Source organism: Exophiala bonariae (assembly GCF_035927105.1).
Source record: "Exophiala bonariae strain CCFEE 5792 chromosome Unknown scaffold_7, whole genome shotgun sequence".
Taxonomy (NCBI): Eukaryota; Fungi; Ascomycota; class Eurotiomycetes; order Chaetothyriales; family Herpotrichiellaceae; genus Exophiala; species Exophiala bonariae.
In genome coordinates this window covers 335,524-350,852 of record NW_027042482.1, presented here as the reverse complement: position 1 = coordinate 350,852, position 15,329 = coordinate 335,524, and the positions used below count along the sequence as shown (strand labels likewise).

Genomic DNA, 15,329 nt, shown 5'->3' with positions numbered 1-15,329 from the left:
CATTCTGCAAAGGGACGGGGCATCTAGGAAATGACCTGGGATCGCTCGGCGCGGATGGCAGGCCCAGGCTTTCGTTCTATTGCGTGTAGCACTACCTTGTCAAGTTAAGAGAATTGTATTTTCTTCTTCAATTTGCAATCTTCCTTGTGACGACGGTGTCCTTGTTCGGCATAAGGGCTCTTAAGGAGTGACTCGGTTTGATTCTGAAATATACATCCCATTACCAAAGCGTGGCTAGCGACTCTGCGCGTTCAGCACCAGCACCACCGATGAGCTTATCCCTCGCAGATCATCTGTACATCGTCAGTGGGAAATCTCTGCGGAAATCTCACCGGCCCACTGAGGGCCTCAAGTACGCTGCGCGCAACATCTGCAGCAGCACCGGTATATATCCCAAAAGAACTGTTCGTTGGGAAGCCAAGTCCCTGCAGAACATTAACCCCACTATTGCCCAACGCACCAACAGCTTTACCATGGCTGTAAGCCTCCTTCACAAATGCCGTTGCCTTGACATCCAAACCTACAGGACTGTTCGTAGTTGTGTTGTCTGTCGGTGAAGACCCAATAAGCACTGCATCGTAGAAGACACTACTGGCAGTAATGAAAGACGCCGAAGCGTTGTTCCCTGTCTGAAGCTCGCCCATGCGAGGCCCGATTATCGTCAGCGTGACATTCTGTGCTTCCAACAACGGCATCACGGCCAGGAAATCCGCGGAGCTGAACAGGGTGTCATTGGCGATGACAGCAATGTCGAGCCCGGCATTGGACTTGTTCGCTTGTCGACCAGGTGCTAGTGGGTAAAGACTGGGATATTCGGCTTCACCAGACGTGCGGTTATCGACAGGTCCAGAACCTACTGCAGGCATTGTTGCACCTACCCCATAAGCGACACGTCGTGCCAGACAATTGTCAATCGAATTTAGTGTCTGGTCAATGTATGACTGCACGACCGAGGCATTTGCAACGTTGCCGAGCTCGAAGCGGTACGCATCAACGGTATGTTGCTGGGCATAAACGTCCAGCCCAAGCCAGAAAAGACGTGCCTGGCCGAACCAGTCGTAGACTGGCGCATAACGGCCGACATTACCTGTGCCTGCCGTCTGACCGGAAGCGGGACTGTATTGTAGACTTTGCTGCTGATCCGCACTGATGACGCCCCCAAGAGTATTTGGGGTGGAGATTGATGCGCCTCGATATATGTTGAACTGCATGTAACCGTCACGATAATTGTTATTGATGGGCGCTACTGGACGATTGACAGGTAACATATAACCATTCGGCGAGTTGTGGCGGTGTGTTGCGGTATCGTCGTAAGACATCAGCCGCCATTGCAGGAGTGGATCGGGAACGAAGCCGACACCGTCGACCACGTTACTTGGTGCAAACGAGATTGACTCGGGTTCTGCGAAGAAGTTCTCGAAATTGCGATTCAGCGTCAATTTTCCGAGCTTGATCGGAGGATTTCTCTCAAAGGGAATGACGACAGTGGGAATCAAGAGATCGAAATCCTCAAACATATACGTGCCATCGTCGGGAAAGAGCTGCACTGCAAACTCCCACTCAGGGTAATTGCCGGCAGCGATGTTGTTGTATAGATCTACACGTTGAAAGTTGTTGTTCTTTCCCTGCAACGTGGTGACCTCGTCATAGACAAGAGATCGGTGGCCGAGGACAGGAATCCAGTACCATTTGATCAACTGCGACTGACCTTGAGCATTGATGAAGCGAAAAGTGTGAACGCCATTGCCAGAGATATGTCGAACGTCCCTCGGTAAGCCAAGATCAGAGAGGACTGTCATAAGCTGGAAAGCACCCTCAGGATGTTGATTGAAGAAGTCATACGCTGTTGTGTGAGCAGAGCCGCCTGTAGGAAAGCCTTTGTCGACCTCAAATTTGACGGCATGAACCAAGTCTGGAAAGTCGGATCCGTCATTGATGAAGAATGATGGAACGTGATTCCCGACTAAATCTTGGTTGCCACATTGACTGTAAATCTTCGTGGCGAAACCGTGCGTGTCCCTCCCAGATTCGCTACCGCCCAAGCTCGCAACGACGACTGAGAATCTGGTGAACACTTCACTCACAGCTCCTTCTTGTAGCCAACAGGCCATGGTCAAATTACTCCAATCGCCATACGATTCGAACTTGCCATAGGCGCCATGGCCAAGAGCGTGGACCACGCGCTCGGGCGTACGCTCACGGTCAAAATGCAACAGCTTTTTCCTCACCGAGGTGTCCTCTAGCAAATTGAAGCCGCGTGGGCCAGCTCGCAGAGAGTTTGACGTGTTGACCTTGACACCGTTGTCCGTTGTTTCGACCTGGCCCCCGGTGTCCACAGTCGCGCCGTTGAGTTGCGAAAGCTTCGGTATTGTCAGCACCAAAACGTCACCAGGTTATCGTAGCCTGACCTTTTCACTAGATACATCTTGCGTTACAACGGTGATTGCGAGAACGCTGAATATGACCGTTGCTAATGCCCTCATCTCGGATCGTTGTCCTGAATTACGTTGGCGAGCTGGCTATCTGGCGTGGTTTCCAGCATCATGAGAGACCAAATTGCTGTTATATACTGCTATGCAAGACCGTCTGAGGGTTTCTGGGATTCGCTTTCGCAGACCACTCGTTCCCGCCCCACTAGAACAGCGCTCTCGTCATGCTGCTGCAAGCAACAGCGTGCCAAATTATGAAAGATGACACGCGTACTGGCTTTTGAGTTCAAGCCCAGCAGGCTGCTCGGGCGAAGAGTCAATATTGATATGTTGTTCGTGATGTTGAGTCTCACTGATTCGCCAGATCGACACCCTGATTTGTTTCTTTGGCTCCGATCAATATGACCGCATCAAAGATATTTGAATTACACAGGGCCTCTCGAGGCCTCATCCTTGAATACTACGTAGGCCCGTCATCTTCGTTATCGACAACAGCACTCAAGTGGATGCCGTAATCAAACCTCTGTGTATTGGAGAAGCAAGATTCCATAATCAGATCTCTATTTCTATGTATGTACCTAAATTAAAGTGGAGAACTTGGAGAAAGCTTATTGACAAGAACCACCACTTAGGCCTCACCAAAATCGACTCATTCCACTACCGCATTACAAAGAGAACTCGATGATGCCACGTAAGACTGACAGTAACTCTCGGGGTTGATTAGAATACCAGCGACATACGGTGCTCATTTTCTTAACGGATCAAGACTCATATGACGATCCATACCTCGACCACTAATGAGCCGTCAGGAGAGACGACATAGCAGATCATGGGTTAGTCCATATATTCAGCAGTTTGTTCCCGTTCCCGTTGTCGAGAGCAGAAAGATGTTCTCGGAAACCCACCGCGCACGATATGACCTTTCTCAGTCTTAATGACTAACAATATTGGTTTGGCTGTGCGGACTTTACACATCGCGAACAGGGCGGCATGCCACGAAAGACTAATGCGTACGACTCATGTCATAGAATGTAGCCTGGTAGCTGGAAGCAAGCTTCGAAGATGAGCTTGGTGTTTTGTTTGATAGCATTCTATAAGATTGCGCGTTTGCGTCACATACGTTCCTCAACAGCTTGGTCGAGCTCTCGAACACCTTTCACGTGATGGCCCCGGATTACGCAGGCTTTGGTAATTCGGATCGACCCGAGCTCAAAGACTACCCTTACACCTTCGTCCGTCTCGCCGACACCACCGACAAGTTTACGCAGCAGATTGGCCTGTGTTGGAAAAGGATAATGATCAACAGGATCGCCAGGATCGCCAGGAGGCGACTATTAGGGCTAGGTCAGGAGCCAGAATAGGGGCTAAATATGCCTCTAGAAGGATGTCTCTGCAGTCTAGATTTAGTACAGAATCACACAAGTTTCGTCGCCGACCCTTTCTGCCCTTCCAACAATTCTCGACCAGGTCTAATAAACATAAAGTTACGTTTCAAAATCCGGAGTTATGGCAAGATCTCACCGTACTGCGCGGCGTATGCATTGCTTTGCTCTAAATTGTCCTTCCACTCGGCTCGGAGAGGAGGTAACCAGGGAAACTTCTGCAATATGCTCACGAGAGTATCCCATTGTCGCACTTTTGGGAATCGTTGCTTGAAGCTGCTAAATAGTCTCATACCGTCGTACTCTAGCACACTTGTAGTTTTCCATGTGCTGATAATCAATATGCCATGGAAGATGAGATTGTCGCGCTCAGCTTCGGTCTGTGGCTGATATTCTATCGCCAGCTCTGTTCCTTCGGAACGAAGAGCCTGGAAAACCGACGAGTTGAGTACTATCCTGCGGTAGTACAAACTCGACATCTGGAGGTAGTGAGCTATGCAGAATATTCTTTCCAAGGGCGACGACCTTGAATCCATAGCCTCCAAGATGCGCCACAGATGGATCAGCGTGGCGTAGAGTGGGCTCACCAAATCCAGATGGCCTGCTCCTGAAACCGAGGCAGAGTTGAAGCGAACTTGCATTTCCCATCCTATTGTTCTTGCGAGGTGCTCTATCATCTCTACACTTAGCGCGTGCTCCTGGTACGCGAGCTCCTGAAAGCCGCAAGGAAGCATAGATAGCATATTGACGATGATTTTTGGGTACGGCAAATTCAAATACCTCAACGGGTTTATATCCCGGATCTTGTTGTCAGTGGAGAGAAACGAGTCCTCCACCTTCTTGACTAGGTATTGATGTCTAACAGATTAAACACTGCTTCTATACCAGTCATGGAACGATAAGCTCACCTAGATTTGACGGAATTACAGTAGTCATTCAGCTTCCCTGCCATCGACTTCGAAAGTGCTTCCAAGCCTTTCTGATGATAGCCAAGAGCGTTCTCGTCGCCCAATAGCGCCTAACACCATTAGACATGGTAGAAAGTATGTTGTAGAGCTTGAATAAATACCTCTGTCTGCATCGTGCATAGAATATTCAGATAAGTCTCGTTATCGTACAGGTCTTGGGAAAGTCTATGTCTGACAACAGAAATGGCTTTGCCCCTGTGGTGAAGGGCTGCGGAGATCTGGAACTGAGTGGGAAATTGGGTAGCTAGCCAACTGTAGAACATGCCCATGACCGCATGTTCAACCTCCCCGAAACTGATTGTCGAGAAGAAGGCAGCCGCACTCACACTACCAGCATCCAACATGACCTGCCCAGGGAAGAAGAAAAATGGATTCCCTTGAAAGACTAAACTGCACTTAGTCATCTCTTGGTCAGGAATTATACGGTGCTAGCCAAAGTATGAATACCCAAAAACAGCCCTGGTAGTGGAGAACTTACACTGCTGAAGCGAAATTCCTGCATTTAAGCTTGCAGGCACTGCATTTAGCACACGCCTTAATGTGACAACATCCTGCGGATCATATCTGGCCTTATCATGAGTAGTAGCTGTCAACTGCTTTTGCCGATGCTGGATGATGGGTGCGGTGCCATGCCTCCAGCTGAGAAATCCTTGAATGACGCCGTCCCGCCGAACGAGAGCATCTTTGGTCCTCTTCTGTCGCCTGTATCTGCCGATATACGAAGCTGTTTGGGAACGAACTTTTGCACTGGTCATTTCCTCGGGGCCATTAAAGGTGATGAAGCTGTCAGACGTGACTAGTGGTTGCTTTATCATCTTGTGACCACTTCCAGGAGTTCACAGTACTACAATACGAGTACCTTGAGAATTTTTGAAATTCTTTGGCAAGGGTGATCAAATGCTTATTATTTCATGTGGATTTTAGGGAACGGACTAAGCGTCTCGTCGCAATGCTGACAAAGATATCAGATATCTTGAAGGTCAGCCTCTTCCGTGACTTGAGCTTGGAGTCTGCGGTACCTCGTAGTCCTTCCACCAAAGCGACCAAGGAAGTGCGACAGCGTTCCTGACTACCCAATCGCATAGCAAGAACTTATCCGAGCAATTGTCAGAATACGATGCCCCAGGACTCACCGGTAGATTACCCCGCAGTATGCATCGGTGCAGGGACGGGAGGGCGACGTACTTGGTACCTCTTCTTGTCGTGTCCGATCTTAGGAGTCCACCTCTCAGTGTGCCTACAGATAAGCTCTCCAGGAACGGAAACTATACTTAGTATTTCAGGAAATTTCGCAATGGCTGACGGTCTTAAATCCGCATCAAACTTGCCAAAATTGGTTAGCTGTCACAGCACTAACCCGCACTGGGACTAGCGCCGTGCATGACTCCCCACAACACCTACGAGTACTCTACGAGTCGGTTCTCCTTTCTACACCTAGTTAGAACCTCCTCGTATTCGTTTTGAATCGTAATCGAGCATCAGTCGTGCATTAGCTCACCTTCTGGAGCTCCAATAGTTCGATTCTTGTCACGGCCTTAGGAACGGCGCATCGTGGGAAATGCTCAATGATTGAAAGGGATTGTGATGGCAGCAGAAAATATAGAGTGCTGCATTCGGCAGGGACTGTGATTACGAATGCTGCGCCTCTTCCGGTCCCTAATAACTACCTCGTCTTTGATGAGAAGCGAAGCATGACATCTGTGTGATCCCTTTCTAGTTCATTTGCTGTCGGGATTTTGCCCAGGAAAACCCCCAGCTTGAGTTGGGTAGTGTCTTTGTTGGAGGCCAGTAGAGCAATTCGCTTCTCCGAACTCTGGCTGGTGAGATCTGGTTTCGTAATAGTACCCACAATTAGTCAGTACTCGAACGAATTAACCCAATCAGATCGAAAAATTCACACGGCTTGAGCACCGAACCTCCCATCTTCTGGCGTTTATGATTCAACGGCGCAATGAGACTCTGGAGGAATAGAGGGTTGATAGACCGCGCATACCACCACCGTCCAGTGACAGTAGACACAGACCCATATCGCGGCTCAGGTTTGGCACCCCCGCCAGTCATGCTGTCGCAGCGAGTGTTTGTGCCATACTGGCATACGATTTTAGGAGACATGGGAAGATGAGGCAGTAGTCGATAGGTTAAATCGATGTGAGGGCTCGAGGGCAACACAGACTTTACGAGGCCTTCACCAAGGCCTCATAAAATATCCTACGCCACATCTACTTCTAATTGTAACCATATCCACCGGCCAATTTCTCCCACCATACTAGACGCTCCTTAGCCCTGTTGAGTGAGGCACGATCCCATCTGGCCCCACTACGCATCAGCATACTTGGCCTGTGCCCTAGGCAAGCGCTCCTCAATACGAGCGATCCAGTAAGCACTGTCGCCCCAATATTCCCAGATGTATGGATGCGCCATACTGCGGTTCGACCACGCATAGAAGACAGGCGTCTCGGCTTCGATGCGCTCCCTGAGGGCCTTGGGGAGGATTTTGCCGTTGCTGAATTCCAGGAGACGCATCGAGAATGGGATGATATGAATTTCGGCGAGGGTTAGTTTGGGTGAGGAGAGGAAGTATGGTGGATTGTGAGAGTCGGATTGTGGGTTCGTGGTTCCATCCGTGAGGTATGTGCTGGGCAGATGTTTGATGAGGAACGGTTCGATCTCCGTTTTCAGGTTGGTGAGAATCGAGTCGATGATTTGTTCCTTGGAGGCAGGGGTGGCAGCGCCGACGAGCTTGAACATCATTGGGTTGACTTTGGTGAAGTATGTGTCCGTCAAGAAGGATGTGAGGTAGTGCTTATGGATGGCTTCCAAGGGTGCAGCAGGAGGTGGTGTCAGGTGCGATGGGTGGAGAGAGGTGAGGAACGTTATGATGAGAGAAGATTCAGTCAATGTATGTGTCTTCTCGGGTGTCGAGGTTGATGTGTATTGCAGAACAGGGACGAGGCCTCGCTGGAATAGAAGACATAAGTACATGTGGCAAGCAGGGATATGATACATTTGAAGAAGATTCATGCGGAGAATGTCTGCAACTAAAGGGGGTGATTTGGACAGCGACTTGGATTGAGTAGCTCAATGCAGTGATTGGCAAAGAAGATTCATCATTCTCTCTGTGTGGTAGGTGCGTAAGACCGAACATACCGGATTCAACTCCAGGAACCAATCCGGCCTAGGGTTATCAAGGTCAAGAAGGACTTCCTGGTATGCAAGCCCGAGTTCCCTCAAGGTAATTTGCACCCGTTGGGACCAACCACATCCATGATTTGTGTAGAGTATGATCTTTGGATCCGATAAGGTGGTGGAAGGCATGTTGTCTAGAATAGGATGTATGTGCTAGGAGCACAGTACAGACCAAAGTGGTACTCGAATGGTTCTAAAAATGCTTTGATGAAGACCAAGTGCCGCTCAAGTTCTCGCCACAAACCGGCTCCAGTGGAAGAAAGAGAGAAGGATTTTATGGAAGGATTCAGGCAGAGGAGGTTTAACTTATATACCTCGAGCTGAACCTCCCGCTAATTTCCAGGGTGTGCTAGCACAACACGAGCGTGACCCAGCAACGCGGATTTAAGGCCGGATTTTCCTCCTTGAAACCGGTCGAAAATCGTCCGAACACTGCAGACCGCTGCGGCGGAGATGGCAAACCTGTTTTCAACGCATTCATCAAATTTCGTGGTGTGTCGTGAAGTTCTTTGTGGAGAAATGCGTGGGTTGTGGTTGAGAAGTGCTGGTTTGGAAGTATTTTGATATGTCCAAGGCTGTGGTGGAAATTGTCAGTCTGGTCGAGCGAAGTTGTGAGCACGGCTTTCGAACAAGGAGGCCCAGAGCCTTGTCACGTGAGAGCAATGGGCCGAGAGGCTACGGCCGAGGACACGGAGGAATGTCAAGAAGTGGACAAAAGAGTTTGGGTGGGCGTAAGTGGAGAGGATTAACGTAACGAAATTCGTTGTCATTGGTTCTATTGATACTATTGGTTTACATTCTTCATGTGACTTTAGTCAGTGAGACTGGCCTGATTTGCACCCTACATTTCCCGCAACGCCACGTGACCCGGTATCTCACAATCGACAAGCGGCTGCAGTCTGGCATGTAACAAACCATACTCATGGTCGAAAGAGCGTTATTGCTGGTGCCATGATTTCAGTCGGCATAAAGAGAGTCTCGTACTTAATGTGGCGAGAGATACCGGAGTAATAAAAGTCAACAAACACACGTTCGTGACGACCCCGAAAGCAAGGAATTTGCACGCTGTATTTGGAATAAGCGACGCGAGGTATTGCCCTGATTGCATGATGACAGAGAATTGCAAGACTGTTAGATAGCTTGCTTGAGTCGGTGGTTTTGGAATTACCGCTTGCGGCAGGGATACCGCGATGGTTGCTGGATGTTTCTCAATGGATTCAGTCTGTTGCTGCGGCGCTTGAAGCTCAGACAGGAGTTCCTTCTTCAAGGAATCATGCGAGACCGAGAAGTCCGACTTCATAGCAAGTATTTGCTGTTGTAATTCTCGAATCTCATCCATGGCGTAAGTAAAACGTTTTTGCAACGCCAGATCTGCATTCTGTGGATATGCAGGTGGAGGTGTGATAGGACTGCGGCCAGGCACAGCGAGTCGCTTTCTCGCAAGTGCTGCCGCACTCAATGTTGTGCTTCGAGGAGGATGGACCGCAGGATAACTCAAGTTTGCAAATGTCTGCTCATTGACCATCGGACTTCCCCAACTTGCGGTACTACTGCTCACAGGCGTGAATTCTTCATCGTCGAAACGCCAAGGAATATTTTCGAACGTGGTTTTGAGCGACGACATCAATAATTCATTGTTGTTGATCCCTGTATCGACTCTGAGCTTCATGCGTGGGTTGTTGGGTGCTATGATCTGAGGGATTGACTCGGTCGTCTGAAGTCGCATAATAGCCTCCTTAACAAGAGGTAGGACATGATTTAATGCCCATTCACCAATAGCTTGAGTCCAAACAAGAAACTTATTGAAGTGCGCGTCCTTGCTGAGATCGAATTGACACAATGGCGCCATGCAGTATGTCTGATCGCGATCAATCCAGTGGAGGTTGAGCAACGCGAAACTATTGTCGATGGTGCACGAAAAGGATACCGGTAACTCCGGCATCATTTTTCCTTTCCACGCTTTGACGTACAACATCTGTAACGCTCTGGTCGTATAAGCTCCATCTTTCGCACATTGATTATTGGCTGATTCGACCCGGTGCTCCCTGTTCCCGAATGCTCTCTCAAAGGTGAGGAATGGGCAGTACATGGTCGCGCTGGGAGAAACGTAGCCTGTATCGAAATGAACAACGGTTCCGGATGCGTGAAGCCATTGAGGGAGGGTGGCCAACTCCTTGATAGTGAAGGCGCTTGCGGAGAAGCCACATCCAAGTACTGGACGAGGTAGGGAGAGTTCGTAGAGTGGTCCCAATTGGTTGATTGCTCTGTCAGGTAATGCTTCCCGACTGAGTGAGGGAACCATGCAACGAGCAAGACGACTTTCCTGGTCGATTGGTGGAAGAAGATTTGGAGGGAAAAGAGGTGATGGGCCGAATCCACGACCTGTCTTGACTTGATTCCAGAAACACGTTTTTTGGTCATCAAATTTTGTCGTATCTTGCATGGCCGCTTCGACAATGGCAATGAATGAGCTCGGAATCCGTTCCTTTGGTGGTGCGTCCAGAACTTGAATGCGGTGAGGAGCTAGTACCTCAGATCGGAACGACCTCCATGAGAGATGGGTCCCATCAAATGACGAAGAGGGCATATCACTTGAGGGTGATGATCTCGAAGAATCACTTCCTCCACCACCACCATCACGACCACTTCCACTTCCACTCCTGCTACTACCACTCCTGACGGACATTGTCGCAAGGAAAAGAACGGTTGGAGATGTCTTGATGGATAAACAATGTCGTCCAGCGACTGAGAATATACTCCTCCAGGGAATTATTGAAAATTAAGGCCACAATTAGATCGATAGCGCAACGAAAAAAACACAAAAACGGGCAGAGTAAAATTGATGAGATGTATAGGAAAAGAAGCTCAGAGCTTGCCTGGTAATGGAAGGGAGGGAAGGCGCTCATGGAAAGGGCTTAGTCTCCCTTAGGGCGCTCCATGCCATTTTCAAGTCGATCACTGGGCGGATAGGCAAAAGAACGAACCTTTCCGAGCAACAATTGGTCCAGCCACGAAATATTCAAGCTCGACCGGACATGGTCTTCCGAATGAATGCCATAGCTGGGAGAGCCGAGCTCCAAATTTGGTCCCTGAAACAGCAGGGGAAGCGACCAAGGTACACGGTGCCAAAGAATCTGCATGCTGTCTCATCAGAATAGAACAGGTGAAGTTTGGGGAAAGTCTTCGAGAGTCATTGGAGCATGTTAGGCGCCTACCAACATATGCAGTGGATACAAATGTGTGTCTTTGAGTGATTGAAGGAAGCCAGAATCCGAGGTTGAGATTAGACTTGGTGTATCAACAAACGCTAGCCTAATGAGGCTAGAACAACGGAATGGTGGGCGGTTAACTGTCGTATCTAGACCAATCGTCGAATAAGGGGGGTATTTCGGGGGCCCATCGTCACTTTTTCCCAACTCTCGCTCGTGCTCATCTTCTTGTCTTCTATTTCCTCGACACCGTAGAAGGTTAGTAGTTACGAGGACCCGCGAACGAGGTCAGTTGAAACCTTTTCAAGACTACTCAATTGGATGCTAATCTGGTACCTGATATGCACGATCGTCACGAGATAAACGGCGCCTGCAGATACTGTGAGGCGGCCAGCTCTGGAGTTCGATCTGATGACGGAGCCAGACACCGGTTCTCAAGCCTGGGACTCAAGGAAAGGCCATGTAAAGTAGAGACGAACTTCGCATTCGTGCTCTCAAGTGGTCAAAGTCGTCATGAAGGCACACATATATGTGGAGTTTGCAGCAGCACATTTCTTCCTAGACTGGGTCCCTGTGCAACTATGAAGTATGTTGAGTCTTTGGTCCAGTGGAACATTAACCATGTGGTTGTATGGTGTTTTCGAATAACGAATATACCCAGTAGCCAGAAATCATGATCCTGGATTGAGAGCACAGAGCCTCCACTTCCAGCACCGAAATCTCTCCACACCAACAATGCAAATCTCACAAGTTTGTAGCCGCCCAGTTACCATATGCCGCCCAGATCGACTTAGTGTCTTCGCTACTGCAGGCACCACTTGGAGAGTCCGCCAATAGCCCAAATCCAATGCACGTGTGGTCTTAAATATAGATCCTCGTCTATCGATGTTAGTCCGCAAGTCCACTACTGAGGACGGGATACGTTTCAATAGTCTGTATATCTGTTTTTGCACTAGAGATGGAGTCGATCGTGTTGCTGAAATTAGAGTCAATAGATATCTGCATACCAGTACCAGTCTAAAATGCCTATTATCAAAGTGAATATCAAAGTGAAAAGACGATCGGTAAGAAAGAAGGGAAACATATATCTATTCACAACGCCCCTCTAGATCGCCTCAAGTAGCACCAAGCATTGTTTCTTGTTTCATCTTGATTCCATTACACATCTCTGACGTACCATACAGAGTATCGATCCACAACATTACCCCCTCGGCCAATCGACCACTCCCACTGTCAGGCTTGCACTGTGCCACGGCTCCCGTCTCGCAGGCATCAACTTCATACCGAAGTAATCCCATTTCACAACCACCATGGCTGCACAGATATCTTCGCAGAATGCCATGTCAGGCACCAATCTCCTCCTACCTCCATCTCTTCCAGAATCTAGATCGTCCTTGTCCAGCCAAGGCCAATACATACCAATTACTCACCTGACGAACAATTCCTATACCTCCAGCAGCTCACCATACAACAGTCCATTTTACCGAGAACACACATTGAGGCCGAACAATGTTATCATTGAAGATGCTGTACTGGACGAGGAGCGATGGAGCAGAACTGCTTTCGCGCTCGGAATGCCCTTAGGTGATGTGTTTCGTGCCACAAACGAAACACGGCGATTTGCAAACAAAATGTCTCGCAAATCAAATCTCACCGAGAAGAACATGGTGGATCTGATGATGGCATTGGTCCAAGCCGCAACAAAGGCGCACAAGAACGTGCAAACGCAGACAAATGCCACCTTTCATCAGGACGCCGTGCCCAATAGCACAATCACCGCAGACCTGCTGTCGAGTCCAGATACCTGGAGCATGCCTCTTCCAACCCCAAAACCGAACATCGTTGTCGGATTTGCCACCAAGACCTTCACACCACATGAGCTCGAACTACAGTCAGGAATCATCTCGACAGCGGCTGGCCTACCCTGTGACCTGGCTAAAGTTAGTCAGCCAACTCCAGAGGTCTTCTGGCCGTTTTTGACTGTCGACATTCATCCCGATTCACTCCACGCCGCCCAGAGTGCATCTGCTGGTTCTGCATCAACCTGCAACAATGCATTGGCACTATTGGCGGAGGCTGCAGAGGAACCAACTATTCAACGACAGGGTCGTCGACTGTTCTGGAATTCTCGGAGAGCTGTGCACAGTTTTAGCTTGAGCATCAACCTGGGCGGCAAGATTGCTAGTCTGAATTTACACGATTCCGAGGGTGGGCTGATACACCATTCAGCGATGATCAGAGTATACCGACTTGACGATGAGCGAGAGGTGGAGGCACTACTTTCACGTCTAACATCCATATGTGTATGGGCAGAAAACATTCGACTTCCTGCAATTGTGGACCTCTTGGAGAATTTGGGCGGGTTGGTAAAGCTAGAAAGTCAAAAGGTATTTGCCAGTGATGTCTTTGTCAATCAAGACTTGTCGCCTGCACATGATACTGGTTATGCGGGAAGTGCAGTCGGCAGCATCTCACCCGCGAAAAGATTTGGAGGTTTCAAATCTGTAATGAGGGATATTTCCCCTCGATGGCTGAGGGTTCATGCTTAATGGAAGCATGTAAGGTGGCGTTGACATGTATGGTGACCTCAAACAATGGTAATGTTTGTGTATAATCCGGCCAACCTAGGAAAAGGCTTTGGGATGCCGCAAAAGTCGATATAGATTTGAATAACTTGATAATGTAATGAGATTGATCGATCGAGCAAGCAGGCAAGCACTGTTTCGACCGGTTGTTGATGCAGTCCCTCTACCTTCATTCAGTTCAAGGTCTCCTATGCGACTGGTAAGATCGAGTCCGAATTGAAAAGCTGATAATGAACTTCCAGAGAGTGTCCGTCCATTCAGTCGTCATCTGAATCATAGTCCCCAAGTCCAAGCCCGGCAGGGGTGCTAACGATAGACAGTGGTGATGAAGTCTTGAGCTGTTCAGCTTTCCGGACCAAGCCAGGGACGAGTGGCTTTTTGATCTTTTTGGTCCTCTCAAAGGATGGAGGTGGTGGCTGTGTTGCGTTGTCAGGAGCAGGTTGGGGTCCATTATCGAGAGAGCGTTCCTCCTGCCTGGCCTTTGCTACATTGATGGCTCGAAAGGCATCCCGAGCGGCGTCGGCGTCGGCACGTTCCTGAGCTTCCCTTTGTTGATTTAGGAGTTCCCGGGTCTGGATGAGAGCCTCTTCTTCTTTGGCACCCTTCTCGCCTCGCTCGATACGAGCGTTTCTTTGCATGATCTCGTCGAGAGCATCCGCAACTTGCATTTCTCGTTTGCTTTCTTCCATTTTCTCCTCTAGCTCTTCCATGGCGTTTCTTTCAGCGTTTTCGGCTTCATCGGCCTCTTCCCTCTCCAGTCTGTCAAGCCTTTCCTCATCGGTTTCTTTGAGTTCGGCAGATGTAGAATCACGCCAGGATTCAAAATTCCTGTTGGCGCCTCTTTCGGCAGTGTAATCCATGTTCTTCGGGTCTGTTTTGAAAGTGATTTCTGAACTACATCGTGTACAGCGAATGTAGAAGCGGTAGATGGAAATGGTGAGATACTTTTCTTCAGTGGTCTCTTTTCGGGCGTTGAACTTCCGACCTTTGTAGATGTATTCACCACAAGAGGTACATTTCATGCTGAAGGGAGCCATAAGGCGGACTGGAATGGTTTTTGGGCCGGTGGGACGGAGATGCTTCGGAGTACGGGCGATTTTCGAGGGATCGAATTCAGGCGGGTAGTACTTGGTCAGTACCTTACGTTCCGACATGTTGGAAGAGGGTTAGCTGAAAGCCTGCGAGCAGCGAAATAGCTGTTCTCGACAACGGAAAAGATGTAGGGACGATGCCTGTGGTGGTCAAATCCCAGAAAACAAAGATTTAAGAGGGAGGCTCAAGGCTGACAAAAGTCGAGATGAGATACATGACTCGCGCCTGCCACTCTCATTTTCGCCTCGTGGCTTCCCCGCGCACCAGTTTCAAATGACCATAAATGACGCAAATATTCACGTGTCGCTTCAAGAAAGGATCATGGTCGTAAACATTGACCAAATTCATGAGGGTGGATTTGGTAGCCACCCACTACTGCTGCACTGCACCACCATCTCATCTTGGTATCGTTCTTTCGCCTAGCCCTATACGCCCAACGAAACATGGTCTTTCATTCCCGGCTCCGGTAAGGGCAGTT

At 49.1% G+C, this 15,329-nt stretch overlaps 6 protein-coding genes across 6 annotated transcripts; 1 reads left to right on the top strand and 5 right to left on the bottom strand.

Moving 5' to 3' along the window:
• Positions 1-275: 275 nt before the first annotated feature.
• Positions 276-2,425, bottom strand: LTR84_012147 (uncharacterized protein; the record flags this gene model as incomplete). The annotated part of the gene is made up of 2 exons (XM_064855671.1): positions 276-2,360; positions 2,417-2,425. The coding sequence occupies 2 exons, from the start codon at positions 2,423-2,425 to the stop codon at positions 276-278; spliced, it is 2,094 nt and encodes a 697-aa protein (XP_064708331.1).
• A 1,508-nt stretch (positions 2,426-3,933) lies between these two features.
• LTR84_012146 (uncharacterized protein) lies at positions 3,934-5,594 on the bottom strand (the record flags this gene model as incomplete). The annotated part of the gene is made up of 4 exons (XM_064855670.1): positions 3,934-4,669; positions 4,720-4,829; positions 4,881-5,164; positions 5,258-5,594. 4 exons carry the CDS (start codon positions 5,592-5,594, stop codon positions 3,934-3,936), a joined length of 1,467 nt encoding a protein of 488 aa, XP_064708330.1.
• Positions 5,595-7,095: 1,501 nt separating this feature from the next.
• LTR84_012145 (uncharacterized protein) lies at positions 7,096-8,094 on the bottom strand (the record flags this gene model as incomplete). The annotated part of the gene is made up of 2 exons (XM_064855669.1): positions 7,096-7,737; positions 7,927-8,094. 2 exons carry the CDS (start codon positions 8,092-8,094, stop codon positions 7,096-7,098), a joined length of 810 nt encoding a protein of 269 aa, XP_064708329.1.
• An 808-nt stretch (positions 8,095-8,902) lies between these two features.
• Positions 8,903-10,651, bottom strand: LTR84_012144 (uncharacterized protein; the record flags this gene model as incomplete). Its single annotated transcript, XM_064855668.1, has 1 exon — positions 8,903-10,651. One exon carries the CDS (start codon positions 10,649-10,651, stop codon positions 8,903-8,905), a length of 1,749 nt encoding a protein of 582 aa, XP_064708328.1.
• Positions 10,652-12,484: 1,833 nt separating this feature from the next.
• On the top strand, positions 12,485-13,723 carry LTR84_012143 (uncharacterized protein; the record flags this gene model as incomplete). The annotated part of the gene is made up of 1 exon (XM_064855667.1): positions 12,485-13,723. One exon carries the CDS (start codon positions 12,485-12,487, stop codon positions 13,721-13,723), a length of 1,239 nt encoding a protein of 412 aa, XP_064708327.1.
• A 293-nt stretch (positions 13,724-14,016) lies between these two features.
• LTR84_012142 (uncharacterized protein) lies at positions 14,017-14,913 on the bottom strand (the record flags this gene model as incomplete). The annotated part of the gene is made up of 1 exon (XM_064855666.1): positions 14,017-14,913. The coding sequence occupies one exon, from the start codon at positions 14,911-14,913 to the stop codon at positions 14,017-14,019; it is 897 nt and encodes a 298-aa protein (XP_064708326.1).
• Positions 14,914-15,329: the final 416 nt, after the last annotated feature.